This window comes from Hippocampus comes, unplaced genomic scaffold, assembly GCF_001891065.2.
Source record: "Hippocampus comes isolate QL1 unplaced genomic scaffold, H_comes_QL1_v1.1 scaffold126, whole genome shotgun sequence".
Taxonomy (NCBI): domain Eukaryota; kingdom Metazoa; phylum Chordata; class Actinopteri; order Syngnathiformes; family Syngnathidae; genus Hippocampus; species Hippocampus comes.
In genome coordinates this window covers 752,337-768,773 of record NW_017805409.1, presented here as the reverse complement: position 1 = coordinate 768,773, position 16,437 = coordinate 752,337, and the positions used below count along the sequence as shown (strand labels likewise).

General features: G+C 42.6%; 1 protein-coding gene across 1 annotated transcript; it reads right to left on the bottom strand.

Annotated features, from left to right (window-relative positions):
- Positions 1–2,724: 2,724 nt before the first annotated feature.
- On the bottom strand, positions 2,725–16,348 carry ak9 (adenylate kinase 9). Its single transcript, XM_019873811.1, has 35 exons — positions 16,239–16,348; positions 15,653–15,756; positions 14,842–14,905; positions 14,718–14,770; positions 14,497–14,593; positions 14,317–14,429; positions 14,065–14,226; positions 13,800–13,937; positions 13,650–13,724; positions 13,487–13,582; positions 12,438–12,577; positions 12,036–12,352; positions 11,923–11,943; positions 11,710–11,825; positions 11,149–11,296; positions 11,009–11,044; positions 10,785–10,931; positions 10,264–10,430; positions 9,200–9,415; positions 8,889–9,131; positions 8,207–8,328; positions 7,820–8,039; positions 7,651–7,722; positions 7,369–7,575; positions 7,071–7,289; positions 6,476–6,692; positions 5,850–6,051; positions 5,303–5,449; positions 4,995–5,212; positions 4,732–4,928; positions 4,401–4,570; positions 3,816–3,914; positions 3,632–3,734; positions 3,443–3,557; positions 2,725–3,353 (listed from the first exon to the last, which is right to left on the bottom strand). The coding sequence occupies exons 2-35, from the start codon at positions 15,740–15,742 to the stop codon at positions 3,139–3,141; spliced, it is 4,962 nt and encodes a 1,653-aa protein (XP_019729370.1). The 5' UTR covers positions 15,743–15,756; positions 16,239–16,348; the 3' UTR covers positions 2,725–3,138.
- Between the last annotated feature and the right edge of the window lie 89 nt (positions 16,349–16,437).

Here is a 16,437-nt window from a genome sequence, read left to right as displayed (position 1 = left end):
ATTTGAATTGTTTTGAGACACTACAGATATCATTTATGTATAAAATGAATAGTTTTGGTCCAAGCACTGATCCCTGAGTAACTCCATGGGTAATCTTCAGTAAGTTGGATTTTTTGTTTTTGAACTGTACAAACTGATGTCTGTTTTCTAAATAACTTTCAATCCATTTATGTGCTATGCCTCTGATACCATATTTCTCTAATTTATTCAATAATATAGTATGATCTATTGTATCAAAAGCTTTTTTTAGATCGAGAAAAATCCCAACAGTGAATTCTTTATTGTCTATATTGGAAGCTATTGCTTCCACGAACTCCATTACTGCCATTAAGGTGGTCCGTTTTTCTCTGAAGCCGTATTGATTTTCACTTAATAGCTCGTGTTTACTTATGAAGTTATCAAGTCTACGAGAAAATAGTTTTTCTAATATTTTTGAGAATTGTGGGAGCAGTGATATTGGTCTATAATTTGTAAAGAATTGTCTTTCTCCACTTTTAAAAATTGGGATGACTTTAGCTGTTTTCATTTTTGATGGAAAAACACAGAGTTTGAATGACAGGTTGCATATGTATGTGAGAGGTCGCACTACATATTCTATAATCTGTTTTACTATTGTCATATTGAATTAAATGAATCAATAAAGTTAGAAATACATTGGCCGTTTGTACTGATTATTGTAATATAGATTAGAATTTATATCACCATGTTTGATATTTCATCATATTGAATGAACATAAATGATTTAAGATTAAAAATAGTAACTCATATGTTTGAAAATAAATTGTAATACAGTACATTTAATTAGTACTTTATTGCAAGAAACAAAAACAAAACAAGAATACAAACACTACAAATGTATAAATATAAATATCTAAAGATTCTTTTATATTATAAAAACAAAGGCAGAAAAATGCAGAAAAGTTTTATTAAAAAAAAAACAAATCAAAATAACATGACATCAAAGTTGTAATATTCCAATAACTTTGTAATTCGGAAATAGTGGTCATATTGTGAAAGAAAATTCATAGTGTTACAACGTAAAGTTGTTCAATGCATCCAAAAATCATGTGTCATAATTTTTACAAGGCAGAGAAAACAGGCATGCTTCTACTGTGGATTGGTTTCAACAATTATGAGTCATAGAAAACTACAGTGAACCCACTTTTATCGCGGGAGATGCGTTTCAGACCCACCAGACAAAAAAACAGTTAAGACAAAAAAAGAAGTCATTATTCTTCGTATTACAGGTATTGTTGTTGTTTTTTTTTTTAATGAATAGGTGGGTGACTCAATTATCGGAATTTGCTCAACATCTGAATCGCCCTCACCCCCCAAAAAAATCTGTATCAGTTGGTCCTAAATTTAAAAATTATAATGTTTAACCAAACCGCTATGTTCCATCTAATCGAAGTCAGCAAGCTCAATGCTAACATTAAAGGTGAAACACCATAGACAAGCTAACAGAAATTAGCATAGATATTACTCTAAGGTGAGGTTTCATTGTATTAACTGAATAACGAGAAGAGACATTCAGGTTCTGTTTCTTGCAGGGCTGAAGTCGGGCACAAAGGTGGCGGCCACAGTGGCAGGCGTGGAGTAGCACAGAGCGAAATTGTACAGACCGAGCATGAGGCACTTCCATGTGGAGCGCAGCACTTTGCCAACATTCTGCAAGACAAACGGGTCACACAATTGCTTCTTTTGAACGACAATGGCACAGCAGAACTTGTTTACTGAGTTTCCACTCGGCATGGGGTCATGGAAAAACCATTGTCTACAGCTGACCTCCTTCATGCAGGAAATGGTGCTCTGAAATGTGCTTTTGTGTGTACTGTTATTTTTGAGAGGTGGGCGTCACATGACTTGCAAAAATACATTCAAATTTCCTCAATGCAGCACATGCATGAAAAGTTGTCAGCAGTCAGTTAATAGAATTAAAATAGTAAATGTAGACCAACCTTCCTGACTCTTTTATGCTTCTCCTCCTTCACTTCCTGCTCAATGAGCAGCTGGTAGCGCTTGGCCCGGAAAGCCAAATGGATGTCTCTGTGCTGTTGGCGCTGTTTGGGCTCCTCGTAGTCTACATGTCGCTGGTACGAGGCCGTTCCCGCCTCGCCGTCCCGTGGCCTCTGTGGAGCTCCTTTGAACTTCATGGTGGTTATGAGGGAGGCTGTCGAGAATCTTGGTAGTGGTGGTGGTGGTCAGCGGGGGGGTAGAAAACAATTTCCTCAGCAGGGGGACATGTACAGTGTGCTGTCCACAGCTGTCATATGCATGAGTGCATTCCAGTGGACTCCTGTGCACACAGGAGCTGGCGCCAAGCCCTGAAAGGTGCTCCTCCCTTCCTTGTCTTCCTCATACATCCTCAGAACATTTGAAATTTAAGTCAGAATGGACGAATGAATAAATTCCGGATTTTTTTTTTTTATTGTGTGTGCTTTAGTGAATTCTGCCTACCAACAAGTTAGTGTGAATGATATTGTAATTTTTTTATTGGCCTTCTGACTGACACGCAAAAGTAGATCTGACTACTAAATAGTAGATCAAATGAATGTATACATTCCACAAGTTTCACTTTTTGAACAGTATGAATGAAATAAATCACATTTTTTGACTAGCACCTACATATATTTCTCATTATTTCTATTTTAATGCTAGATGCATCACACCAACACAAAATATGTATGAGAGGTGCTGGTGTTTTTTTTTTTTTTTTTTAATTTATTTGTCCACTTGAGGTCATCATTTACACTTTCCACACCGTAGTATCTGTGACTTTTAATTGTGTGAGTTTAAATGGCAGGGCCTGGCCCGGTGAGTGATGTGGGAGTGAATGTAGAGTTGGCGGTTTTTGGCTCAGGATAGAGGCTTGCTGTTAAGTGGCTAACCATGAGCTAGTCTGCCTATAAGGTAAAACAGTAAGATAAGTCTTTATGAAGTTTGCCAAGCAACAAGTGTGTGTTGTTAATATCGGACATTTTCTTTGATTGGCCATTGGGGTCGGTACGAGAGAGCGCTATTAATTCTGACTTGCACAATGCCGTGAAAACAAAACTGGACTCAAGTTGAATGATCTGAGTCTTTGCGTCTGAAGTACATTGGTTACAGTTCATTGTCCAACACAGAGCGCATCGGTCCCTAGGCTAGATTTGCAGATTTCGCTTTGGGCGAGTCTCGCAAGGCGAGAAACTTTTTCATTTTGAAGTCAAAGTCAACGGGGAGTTCGCTGGGGAGCTTGTAGTCGGCTCTCATCAACGAGCTCAGGTAGGGAATGAGTGCACAGTTCTCTTCAAAGGAGGCCAGCTTTTTTTTGTACATCTGTCGAATGTGTTCTGTGCTGCTGTGGTTGAATGCTGTAGGGAGGAAAAAAAAAAGCTTGGATTGACAGCCATGTGCAGAAATACTACAGTTCATTTGTGCTTTGTCATCTGTGAGTGAGTACCTTTCAGGTAGAACGCCACGTAGTGGAGAGCCGATCGTTCCATACTGAAGAAGGGAAACTTCGGTTTCAGGCACCCGACAGCCGTCATGGCCTTGATGACCGCCACCGCCACACCCTTCAGAGCAGGGAAAACGGCTCACAAAACACGCATCAAACCTTGACAACGTGACAGTTCGGAGTGTTTCTCACCTGTTCCAGGTAGCCCAGCGTAGGGAGGGAGGTGAGCGGGATCGGCTCGCAAAGAGGAGGAACCTTACTGGGCAACTTAAGGTCCCAGTAGACTTCAGGAGCGCTTCAGAAATTAAGTATCCCAGCCACTCAACAGACTGTTGCCAAGTAGCACCAAAAAAATTAAGCGCGGATTTGGTCTCACCTCAAAAACTTGTACTGCTTCTGCTTTGTCTCGCAAGTGTAGAGCCGCTCTCTGTATTCTACCGCAAATTCCATGCTGCCGTGTACCAGGGCTTCGTACCTTGGGAGAGGAAACCGCATAAAAGCAGGACTAAACCAAGTGCAGTATGACAAGTTATATTTAATGCAGAACTTGATTTTAGAATTAATGTGTAAAAATAACACATTAATCTTAATCTTCATAGTACAAATGAATTACATTTTTTTTGTGGCCTTGGAGGAAAAAAAATGATTATTTTGAGAATTCTGCCTAGCAACTGAACAAACACAATCATTTGTGCACCCAAGCACCATCAAAATTTTCACAAAAAGCCCACAATTTAGTCTACCTAGCAACAAGCAGCTGACATAACATGGAAATTCAAGAAATTCTCTTTTTTTTGGCTTGGGAGCACAAATAACGCCTTTCATTCGATTGTATTCCTTTAAAATATTTTGGCACTGTACTTTGCTGCGGTCACAAATGAATTACCCTGCTGAGGTATTTTATGTTAGATCCATTGTGATGTGAAATATAAGTGTGATAACTCGTTGAGTATGTGCGTACCTCTCTTTGCCATCCAGATAAGTGACGGGGCAGAAACCTTTCATCTCAATTTGCTGAGGGAATCTGTTCCTCACCTCTGCCTCAGTTAGTTTTTTGGGCAGCAGGTCTGCTTCCGGGAGAGGGCGCGGGCAGAGGGGGCTGACAAATTGATCCGGACTGGCAAGAAAGCTCTGCCACCAAATAAAACTCTCTTCACAACAAGGTTATTGTAGTTAACGAAAACTAAACTACAAAATAAAAAGCAAGTAACTGTAATGCAAAATCCAAAACTATTATATTACTGCTTCAGACTTATATGTTTTAAACCCAAGTTGTTTTTTTTAAGGCTGACCTCCAAATGTTGCGTGCTACACATCTTGAAATATCGCCGATTGTATTCTGCAGCGTACATCAGGGATGCAGTTTCCGAGCAGTCCACAAGATGGTTCTGCAGAGCTAGGCACACGGGGCAGTAGTGGCCAAACTCCCCAATCTGACGCTGAAACTCTCTGGGTGTGACGCACAGCCTGTTGATGCAGCCTGCTTGACCTGCATCATGAAAACACACAGTTCAATTCGAGAGCTCGTTCTTCCTTTTGCTCATTCAAAACTTACCGCTTCTGGTCTTCCTCAGGTAAGTGTGGATGTACTCCATGCTGATGCTGATCTCCTTGATCAGGCATTCCCAGATGTACCACTTGCTCTTGAGGCCGTCCATTTGGATCCAGTTTTCATACTGCTGTTGAAAGTGCTGCCTCATGAGCTCTGCTTCCTGCTTGTAACAGGTGTTGCGGATATGAAGGATGTCGGCGCTGTCATGCATCAGGTGGGGCCTACAAAGAAAAAAAAAAGGGGGTCGCCAGGATATATGCGTCAGTGCCGTTTGTTGTTTGGTGGTTAAGTGGAGGATGGGGTTTTCTGACTTGTTCTCCTCCATCTTGATCGCGAGGCCTCGCTTCAGCACCTCTAGCGTATCCAGCTCCATCTCCACCACCATCATGGGGATGATGCTGTTGTCCTGCATCAGTTCCGCTTGCTTCATGGTCATGGGAAAGCCGTCCAACACATAACTGCAATAGCACAAAAATAGCGATTCATGTATTCTTTATTCTCTGCGAACAATGATTAATATTAGTGCCGTACAGATGAGTTGAGAGGAGTTAAGACAGGTCATTCATTATAGAGCATATCAGTCTGTCTGTCTTATACTGCTCCCAAGTGGCCAAGATGGGCAGCAAAACGGGCATTCAATTGATGCGGATTTAAATTAGCTACATTTAAAACAAGAAAACTCAAAACTGAATTAAAAACGAACTACAATGAAAATTCCCTAACTATTGTAGTCTTGATCCTAGTCTGTTCAACAGTCAATCACAGAGCACATACAGTAACAAGCACGGTCAGGTGAATGAAAAAAATATGAAATGATCCATTGTGGTACATTGTGTTGTTAAATTTTCATTTACACACCCTTGCGTACTGCACATCAAGCTCATGAGCACCTTCTCCAGACACTGGATGGCCAGTTCATCGGGCACCACCAGGCCCTGGTTGAGATGTTTCTTCATCTGCACCGACAAGTCGCTGTGCTCCTGCTCCTCAAGTATGCGCCTCATTACGCCGCCGATGGACAATAGGTCCAAACCGTACCTCTGCGCGAACATGGTTGCCACTGCGTAAACGGCAGAGAATGTGAAAATTCAACTGTTGACTCTACATTATTTTTAGAGCAGTTAAAAATAACCAGAGCTGCATACAATGTTAGTTGTACATATAGTAAAATCAGACATCCAAAAACAAAGATAATAACATAATAATATAAAAGAGTAAAGACAATAAAACACTAAAACAATGGCGAGTCTCATGCTGAGTCAAAAGCCAAAGAATAAAAATGTATTTTAAGACACGTTTTAAAGTTCAACAGAGATGATGGGGGTTTGCCTAACATTTAATGGAAGGTCATTCCAAAGGGAGGGAGCGGCAACGGAAAAATGTTCTCTGAAGATTGAACCCAAGGACAGCAAATGCAATGAAAATATCAGGGTTCCCAAAATTGAACCCTGTGGAACACCATATAAAGGAATTTCGGGACTCACCACTTGTTTTCCCTGATTTGGGTGGTCCAACGATGGCCATTTTAAGAGGAAGCATAGGGGAAGGTTTTGACTGCCTGAGGTACTTCAAGGGGTTGAGTATGAATGTTTGCTGGTTCTTCTTGGAACCGAAAAAGTAGATATATTGGTTGAAGAGCACTGGAAAGGCGGTATCAAGAGGCCACAGCACAGGTTGGATGAGGTCCCCTTCACTGTAACGCTGTGTGAATTAAAAAAGGAAAGATCATCTTTTTTTGTACAACTTTTCATGTAACTAGACACAAAATGGCTCCCCTTGCTCTTGGGACTTTTTCATGAATTCTGTTTGGATAGACTTCCAATTTCATGTCAATTGGTGAAACTCATGCCTGGGACTAATTTTTCACAAATTTTCAGGGGCGGGGCAATACTGAATTCCTCAAAAGGTTGTGTTCGGAACCAACTACAACAGGAAAATTTAAACAGGTCTGGAAAAATGTTTTGAGTGTTTTGACATATTGAGGTCCCCCAATATTCCTACTGAAAAAAAAAAAAAAAAAAAACAGTCAGGAGTAACAGCCATTACAGCAATTCCAAGGCTTTCACACTGCAAGTTTACCTTGACGGGGTCCATGCAGCCAAAGGCGCTGTGGAACTTGTATGAGTAGAGCAGGAGCAGCTGTGCCAGGTTGTACGAGATGGGCTGGCATTTTTGGAAGAGCGACTCACGGTTGGCCTGCAGCGGCTCCACTTTCAGGAGGAGTTGACGCCGTACGACGGGCGTCTTGCGGGAAGCGTTGATTGATATCCTTGGAATTTTGAGTTCACTTAGAACCTCCTGTGTGTGGAAAAAATTGTTTTGGGGATGTTTTAAAAAATGTGTGGAAGTTAGTGATGGTATTGTGTATCACGCTTACCAGCACGATAGCCATGTTGTTTGAGTCTGCCACGTAACGTTCTTCAATTTCCGTGTTCAGCCTCTCGGTAGTTGCTTCCTCCACTTCATCTTCATCCCTGAACTCATCGTACCTTTCAATGGGGTACTCCTCCTCCAAGATGGCCTCGATCTCGTCCTCTATGTTGGCAGAGTCTTCTTCGTCCTCATCTTCAGCCCGGCAACTAAACTGGTTTGTTTCGAGGTGAATGTGAAAACCAAATACAATGGTCAAAGTGTGACAGTGGTTTAAGAGATGGCTTACTTTTGCTGTGGCTGTTGAAGAGGCCGCTTTCTCCTCCATTAGTTCTGCCCTCCTCTTTGTAATATTCTCTTCCTGTATTTAAGACAGATTGCCAGCATTGCGTTGCACATAAATGTACATCCTACCTACCAATCTATCTCTCTATTTATTTATCCGCATATCTATTTACCCGCGCCTTGCTGTGTATTTCGCGGAGGACATCGAGCAAACTTTCACGCCGGTCGCAGTGATCCCGCCACCTCTGCCAGAATTTGGGCAACAGGCGTGCCTGAATGTCTTCCACCCCGGCCATCAAGGTGACCACAGCATCAGGATAAAGCTGATGCTGCATCATGTGCTGCACTTCCTCTGTGTTGTGAGGGAAATCCTCGAGGATGAATCCTGTTGACCTGAAATAAACACCCAGCATTGAAATCAACACTCATGAGGACAAGCGCTATCGAAAATGGCTGATTTGACTGGCATCATGAAACAGATTGCGGTTAACCTCAGAGAGCATCTGTGTGTTTATATCACAGTTATAGAGTGGTGCATGTGTGTGTGTTTGCTGTGTTACATGTAAGGCTCCGTTTTCCAGTAAGGATTGATGACCGTATCCAGGACATGTGAACTTAGTGGAAGGTCATCAGCCAAGTAGGCTTTAATACCAATTTCCTCATCAGTCAGTCCCGCATCCTCCTTACGGACAAAAACAAAACAAAACAAAACAAAGATGGACAAAAACATTAAAACTCATTCATTCATTCGCTTTCCGAACCGCTTTTATCCTTACAAGGGTCGTGGGGGGTGCTGGAGCCTATCCCAGTTGTTGTCGGGCAGTAGGCGGGGGACACCCTGAACCGGTTGCCAGCCAATCGCAGGGAACACAGAGACGAACAACCATCCACGCTCACACTCACACTCACACCTAGGGAGGATTTTGAGTGTTCAATAAGCCTGCCATGCATGTTTTTGGAATGTGGGAGGAAATCATAACACCCGAAGAAAACCCACGGAGGCCCAGGGAGAACATGCAAACTCCACACGGGGAGGCCGGAGCTGGAATTGAACCCGGCCGGTACCTCTGCACTGTGAGGTTGACGCGCTAACCACTGGACCATCGGGTCGCCCGTTTTAAAATCAGAAGTCAAAAATAATGGCTTGTTCAAACGTTATATTGGGTGACATGACAATTACAAATATTGACCGCCCAACATTAAAACAGCATCACATTTTGTACAGTTAGCTAGAAAGCTTACCTCAGTTACCTCCGGAGGTTCTTCACCTCGGGCCTCCTCGATAGCGGACTTCAAGCCCTTCAGATGCTCCTCCGTCGACTCGTCGGCAGGGATAACTCGATGCTTCATCTTTGGCATGAGCAGAGTTTGAAGATGCTCCCGGAACTGAATGTGGAAAAGGCCAAGTTGCTTGGCGAGCCACTCGCCTTGAGTGGTCTTGCCGGAACCTCTGCATCCCAGCACAAATATCCGCAGGGCAGGGGGCTGAAAGACACGTGTGAGATAACAATGTGTTCACGTGTTTCATACCTTTTCCATTACTCAGTTTGTACCTTCAGAAGCTCGGTATGTCCGACAAATTGCTCGGGAGAGAGCATGAAGACCTCCCTGGCATCAACACTGGAGAAATAGTAGACCTTTTCTCGATACTTGGATGATATCTCATCTGTGCAGGGCACCAGTGCATTCTGCTTGTTGAGCACCACCGGGCAAAAAATAAAGGTATCGCCAAAAGACCTCTTGGAAGTTGCATCCCCTCGGGATTCTGACTTTTACAGGAAGAAAAGCATTAAAAATAAGTTACTTTTGTGTATATGTAGTCGTAAAAGATTTTGTGACGTGTTGATAAAGCAATACAATAAATTATATGTATGTACAGTAGAATTAATGAAAATAATTTGAGTCAAAAACAGAGTAAGTGGAGTATAGGGTATGACTTTTAACATGTGTGACTTAAATAATGTCTATCGAGTGGTGCGAGAGTCCGCGAATGACAGCGTAGTGCTGTTAGCTGTTGGCTCGGCATAGCTAACCGCTAGCCAGTCTGCGTGTTCAGTGACTCTGGATTTCAATTGTTGAATGAATTTACTTACTACCGTTTGGTAAATAAAGCTATTGAAGGCGCACTGGTAGCTATACCTATCCTTCACCACCTGTGGAGAGATTACAATTTGTTCTAACTAGCGGTGGTAGACCCCATTAAATTTTCTAACCATGCTATATTAAATTAGCTAACCATGTCTACTTTACCGTAGACGTGCTGTTGTGTAAGCCAGTTCGGCTATTCATTGCACTTGATTATTAAGTGTGAAATGATCACAAACTTTAAGGCATTCTCTGTCTTTTATGATACATATGTACAAATTTAAAAAAAATCTGTGATAATGTTAACCGCAATATCGTGAAGGACAATACAACTTTTCCTTCTTGTATTTTCCAGCAGTCTTGATGTGCTGTGGCACTATGCTGCTTCTCACAAGTCAGTCTTGGAGCTACGTGACATATCCGATTAGGGGAGCGAGGAGACGGACAGTGACTGCGTTGGTCATCTCATGTGCTCAACACACTAAAGCAGTAGTAAGCAGACACTTCAGTGCAGAATGGCCTGTTTACTGACGTCTTCCCCTTCCTCCTGTTCCTCCTCTTCCTCCTCCTCTTCGGCCGTGTCCTTGGAAGAGTCGTCTTCGTCATTGCCAATTTCCAGATTTGCGATGGCTTCGATATCTTCTGCTTCCTCATCCAAGTCGACGGCGGAGAACTCTCTGGGCAAATACTTGAAGGGCTCTGCAGAAGAATTAAGTGTGGCAATTATGGTTTTTTTTTTTTTTTGGGAGGAATTACACGTCATTCAAAATGGACCAGTATTATCTTTGAAAAGGCAAAATATTGTGTACTGCCGATGGTGGGTCATGCCTTTGGGGGAACTTACCTGACTTTTAACTGTCAATACTACACAATAATGCAACATTACAGATCACAAGTGTGGTGCAAACATCATCTGGAGCAGTTCAGGATCAATATTGATCTAAAAAATGTAAATATGATCCTCAATACTCACCATAGAAGCTGAGCGTGATAGAAAATGGTTCAAGGTTGTGTCACTTAAATGTGGAGAGAATCAAAAGGGTTTCCACTCACTCTCCATGAGCTGGACAATCTCATCCAGAAGTTCCTTGGGGCTCCTGCTGGCGGTCTGCAGCACCGAATGGCTTATGCTGAGCGACAGCTGCAGCCCTTCCCATTCTCTCGTGAACTGATCCTTCTCGGCTTTGAGCTCCGGCTGATCTGAAGAGTCGACACGGCGAGGGAACGAGTCAAGCTCGGCAAATATTTTGTAACATAGGAAGGAATCGTTGTCTTACCTTCGGTGTTTTCTGTCTGTGGAGTGCCGGACTGATCTGCATTGCAAAAGGAGCAATGTTAATAATAACCTGGCTGCTCTTATTGGTGAGGAGGTTATGATAAATACCTGACAGAAGACACCAAACTGAACACTACTTACTCTGATTCACCTCAGTGTGCATGAGACAGAAAAGGAAATCTGGATGGATCCCTGCTCGATGTAAAGCCTCCAACTGGGAGGAATTCCTGGGAAAGTTGTCAAGCACCCAACCGTTGCCCACATCGGCACCCACGTTGGATGATTCATTCTGTGACAATAAACACATCGCACAAAAAAAAAAAAAGTCATGATTGAGATTCTAGTTTAAGTTGTTCCATGATCACGCTTGTAACGCAAAACAGGAGTATCACAAGTCATGTTTCCCCACTGAAATGAATAGAAATATGAATATGAATAGTTCCTGCCCTTCCTCAAAAAAATTACTCAAGATTTTTTTTTTCAATGAGAATAAAAACTCACCCGATAGTATTGTATTTTTTTAAACAACAATAACAACATCATAAAAAGGAATTGAAAAGAAGATCTATAAGAATACGTTTTTGCCACACTTTGCATCAGTTCAATGGCCATTGTGCTGCTCCTTCTGATGTGCCCAGCTTGGCCACCTGAGGGCAGTATAAGACAAAACACACACACACTATAGAGATAAAATAAACATACTTCTCTGACGACTTTCATCAGAGCTTGCGCATAGACTTCCTTGGCTGCATCTTGTTTTTTGGCCTCCTCCAGAGCGGTTTGCACAAGAGCCACCACTTCGGGATGATCCTCCGTCACTGAAGACATCGTAAGAGCATTTGAACGTTGTGCTCAGTACATTTGTTTCTCTGTTACTATCGCAAGTGAATTCAGTACATTTAAATGTGATCTTACCTTCCACAGCAGGGGTTCCATCTGGGGAGGCAAAATATCAAAAGTAATGTGAGAAATGGTAACATTACTGTACTGGACTGTACTAAACTGCAAGAAGCGGGACAACAACTTGCCAGAGCTCTGCTCGTTTTGCTGCTTGGTCCTGATTTTCTCCATGGCAGCCTGCGTGCTGTCCTCTTTGACTTTTACTAGCCACTCTTTCTCCAGCTCAGCCACCAGAGGCTCCGCCAGTTTCTCCAGCTCCAGTACGGACACGTTGTGCCTGGCGGCCATCAGTTTGGAAAGGTCAGGCCTCCCCGAAGCTTTTGTTCCAATGATGCAAACCCTACAAGGGGGGCTTGGCATCGGAGGGAGTAAGTAGCGTCTGGGGTTGGTCACAAACTTATCGTAGGCTTCTTGGGATGAAAGGATGTACATTTTGTCCCGGAAACTGTCGAAGGGTTTCAGAGGAGAGGTGGTCACAAAATAAAATTCAACTCATTTCTCAAGGCGCCACTGCTTGAAAGAAGCCTCACCCGACAGAGAATTCCGGTTTTCCGGGGACCAACAGTCCTTCCTTCAGTGCGACTGGACAACTTCGACCCCAGCGGCTCCTCCTCCAGCGGAAGCCTGGGACCAACATCCTGGAGGAGGACATAAACCTCAAAAGATCCTCCTACAAACCAGAGGGGAGGCAGCATTGGGTTTGGAGTTTTTTTTGCATTCACATATAGTGGAATATCTCCCAAGTCCGTGAAGTGGCAAGTACAGTACAATCTGGAAAGTGCTTACAGCGTTTTTTTTTTCTCTCAAAATTCTATACACGACATTCCATAATAACAACATATGAAATCATTTTTGCCAATGTATTGAAAGCAAAAAATAAGACATGACATGTACATTAAGTGGCGGCCTGGTGGTCCAGTGGTTAGCACGTCGACCTCACAGTGCAGAGGTACCGGGTTCAATTCCAGCTCCGGCCTCCCTGTGTGGAGTTTGCATGTTTGCCCAGGGCCTGCGTGGGTTTTCTCCGGGTACTCCGGTTTCCTCCCACATTCCAAAAACATGCACTGCAGGTTGATTGAACACTCTAAATTGTCCCGAGGTGTGAGTGTGAGCGCGGATGGTTGCTCGTCTATGTGTACCCTGCGATTGGCTGACAACCAGTTCAGGGTGGCCCCCATCTACTACCCGAAGACAGCCGGGATAGGCTCCAGCATGACCCGTGACCCTTGTGAGTTGAAGCGGATCAGAAAATGGGTGGATGGATGTACGTTAAGTATTCATAGCCCTTGCTCAATGCTTTGTTGATACACCTTTTGCAGTAAATAAAGCCTGTTTTAGTGTTTTTGTCTATGATAGAGCAAGCTTGGCACACCTAACTTTGGAAATAAGGCAGATCAAAATATGGAAATACTTTCCGGATATACTATACCCAATAAAAAGATCAGTTTAGCAGACACCAAATAGTTTATTTACTACTGACATTTTTTTATGCTAAATACAAACAAAACAAAATTGCCTTAGAACCTAAGAGTTTCCACTGTATTTGTTCGTTACTTGAAAAACGCTGTGCAGGACTGACCGTTTCGATGTCTTCGGGCAACTCTTCGTTCTGATGGAGGACCACTGGAACGGACACACGCTGTATGGCCATCGATCCCAGGCGGGATAACACAAACTAGAAGCAAACAGGGAAAACACATCAGTAACACCGAGCAACATGCTCTTTGTATGATGCGACTTACGAAGAGCAATTCCTCCGGTGTGTCGCTTCCGTCCACCTCTAAAAGGTAAATAGGGTTGTGGTCCATCATGTAGTCCTGAACGACAAGATGGATGCGTTATAATATAATGGAGGTCCTTTTTCTTCTACTTCTGACAGTGAAAATTTGTACCTCCAGCGGTCTGAGGATGTTATCCTTGTACGTGTTGATTCTGAGAGAAGTATTTCGGGACTGACGTTCGGGGATCCAGACCAGCTGGTCAATAGTGCACCTTTGGGGAGGTTGTTCCTCTTCCTCTTCATCCTCGTCCTGCGAGCATGAAATAGTCTGCGATTATTCACTGGAGATGCTGACATGGATTTTCCATCTGCTGAATCTGGTGGGTCACTGCCCCATTTATTTATTTTTCGATTCACTTGTGAGGTTTAACAGATACCTGCGAGTCTTCCTTATCCTCCTCCTCCACTATTTCCTCATCTATAAATCCCGTTACGTGGAACTCATTGTCCAACTTCCATTGATCTTGATTGTACAGAAGGCCTGTCATCGGGTGCTGCTTCTGACTCGACAGCCTCTTGACCAAGTCCTTGTCAGCACACTGACAAGACAGCAAACGTGAGTACATTTTTAGTTTTTTTATTATTATTTTTTGAAAACTCAAGAGAGAGGCACAGTGGTGCGACCTAACCTTGATGTTGATGATAAAGTCCGGCTTGAGTTTGAGCTTCCTGATCATTTCCATTTGCTCATCGACGCTAACGCCTTCTTCCGACATGAACGGCAGGCAGCTCAACACGTAGCCTGCGATGTGTGATTTCAACATCGGAGTGGTAAGATGTGCTGTGAAATCAAGCTAACAAAGCCTTACCGTAATGCTCAACTTTGGTTGAATTCAGCATGTCGAGTATGAGCCGGAGGACCACATCTTCTGGGATACTTGCGCCCGCATTTAGGATATCCAGCAGCTGTAAAATGATTGGCTTTAGTGCAGGTGTAGGGAACGACATGACACACGGCCCATCAGGCACTACCAAAAACAAATTAAATTTTAGAGGATCTGTCGGTTAAAAAGATTGTAAATAGCATTACCTTAATGCCATCCTCTGTTTTATTTCTGATGTGGGAGTCGAGCACCTCCGTGTCTGCAATTGGGAAGCAGTTTGAATGAATTGATAGGTGACGTTTGTAAACGGTAGAGAGAGATTATGCTTACCATCAATTAAAACACACCCCCAGGTCTCTGCAATGTTTTTAGCCAGGGTGGATTTGCCAACACCCTGCAACAACGGACGTCAGAAGTTATTGTTATTGCCACTTTTCATGGGAAGTGAGTGAAGCATTGGAGTTAAACATGCCAGATTTGTTATTATTGATCCTTTCCGGACTGAAATACAGGAGCTATTTTTGAAGTTGTCTTGAATGATTGATTGACAGATTGATTCAATCAGATTCAGTCATAAAAAAAGTAAATCTAGAATTTTACAGTCAAACAAAGGCAATCGAAAAGGCGTAGGGTGAAGCCGCTGCTCATCAAGCATATTCGCCTACTTTACAAGACAAACAGATTTCAACTAAGAAAATTTTCAAAGCCCCAACACGAATTTCATCACCTTACCCATATCAGTTATCCGAGTGACTTTGCACCCATTTTTGGCCAAACTCTCTTATACCATATACCAGATTTTTTTCAGTAGTATACTATGATCAAGAGCAGGGGTGTCAAACTAATTTTTTGTCGCAAGCCACTTCGGAGTTACGGCTTCCCTTGGAGGGCCGATGCTAAATCTCAACGTTCTTTATTTCCCATGAAAATTTGATATTTTGGTACAGATTTCAGTAAGGATCATGAAAGTTGACACACATGATTTGCTCCCGCGGGCCACATAAAATGACGTGGTGGGCCAGATCTGGCCCCCGTGCCTTGACTTTGACACAGTGATCAAGAGTGTCAAATTCTTTTTTCAAATGGCTTCAACTGTACAAGTGTACCTCAATGTCTGCTGTGTATGTGTGGCATCATTTACCGGTCTTCCAACTACAAGGAAGCAGGTCGGTTTGGAAAGTAGACGCTGTCTCTCGGCGTCCTCTTCGATGAGATTGTCCACTAGATCCATGCCTGTTTTATTGCCTAAAATTAAGCACAAATATGGCTAATTGCGGCAAATAGAGAGAAATATAAGGCGGACCCCCGTTAGAAATCGTCAATCATAACATTGATATTTTATCTTGAACATCAATGACGAGATGTGCGGATCTTAACCGGTCTGATGCTGCAAAGGGATACGCACTCGGTGGCGAGGTCTAGCCGGTTTGCATAGTACACAAACGGGATTAATATTAAAAAGATAACTTCCTCCATATCAAATCCACATTACAAACTTGGTATATTGAAACAAACTAGCTGTATTTACAAAAAAATGTGATAGAATGCTATTTAAACCCATTTTCACGTTTCAATAAAATGCATATTTGGGGTAGCTAGTTGAGATTGCAGGTGAACCAGTCATCTCGAGTTCTTGATTACTGATGGACAATTAAGTTTTAACCAATATTTACCCAAAATTAATTTACCTTTACTTGAGAATTTTGAGAAGAAAAGAAATCCTCCACTTCACGTAAAATAATTTAAACTCGCATCGCTGCTTGTTTCGAGCAGACACTATCGTCACCGTTGCAACTTTATATCAGCACTACCCGTTGACAGTGGCGTTTGGTACCATAGCAACTATCAACAAATGTTATCGGGTAATGTGTTTTAATTAGAGGAGGAGGCTAAATAAAATGACATAAAATAGAAGATTTCATGGTT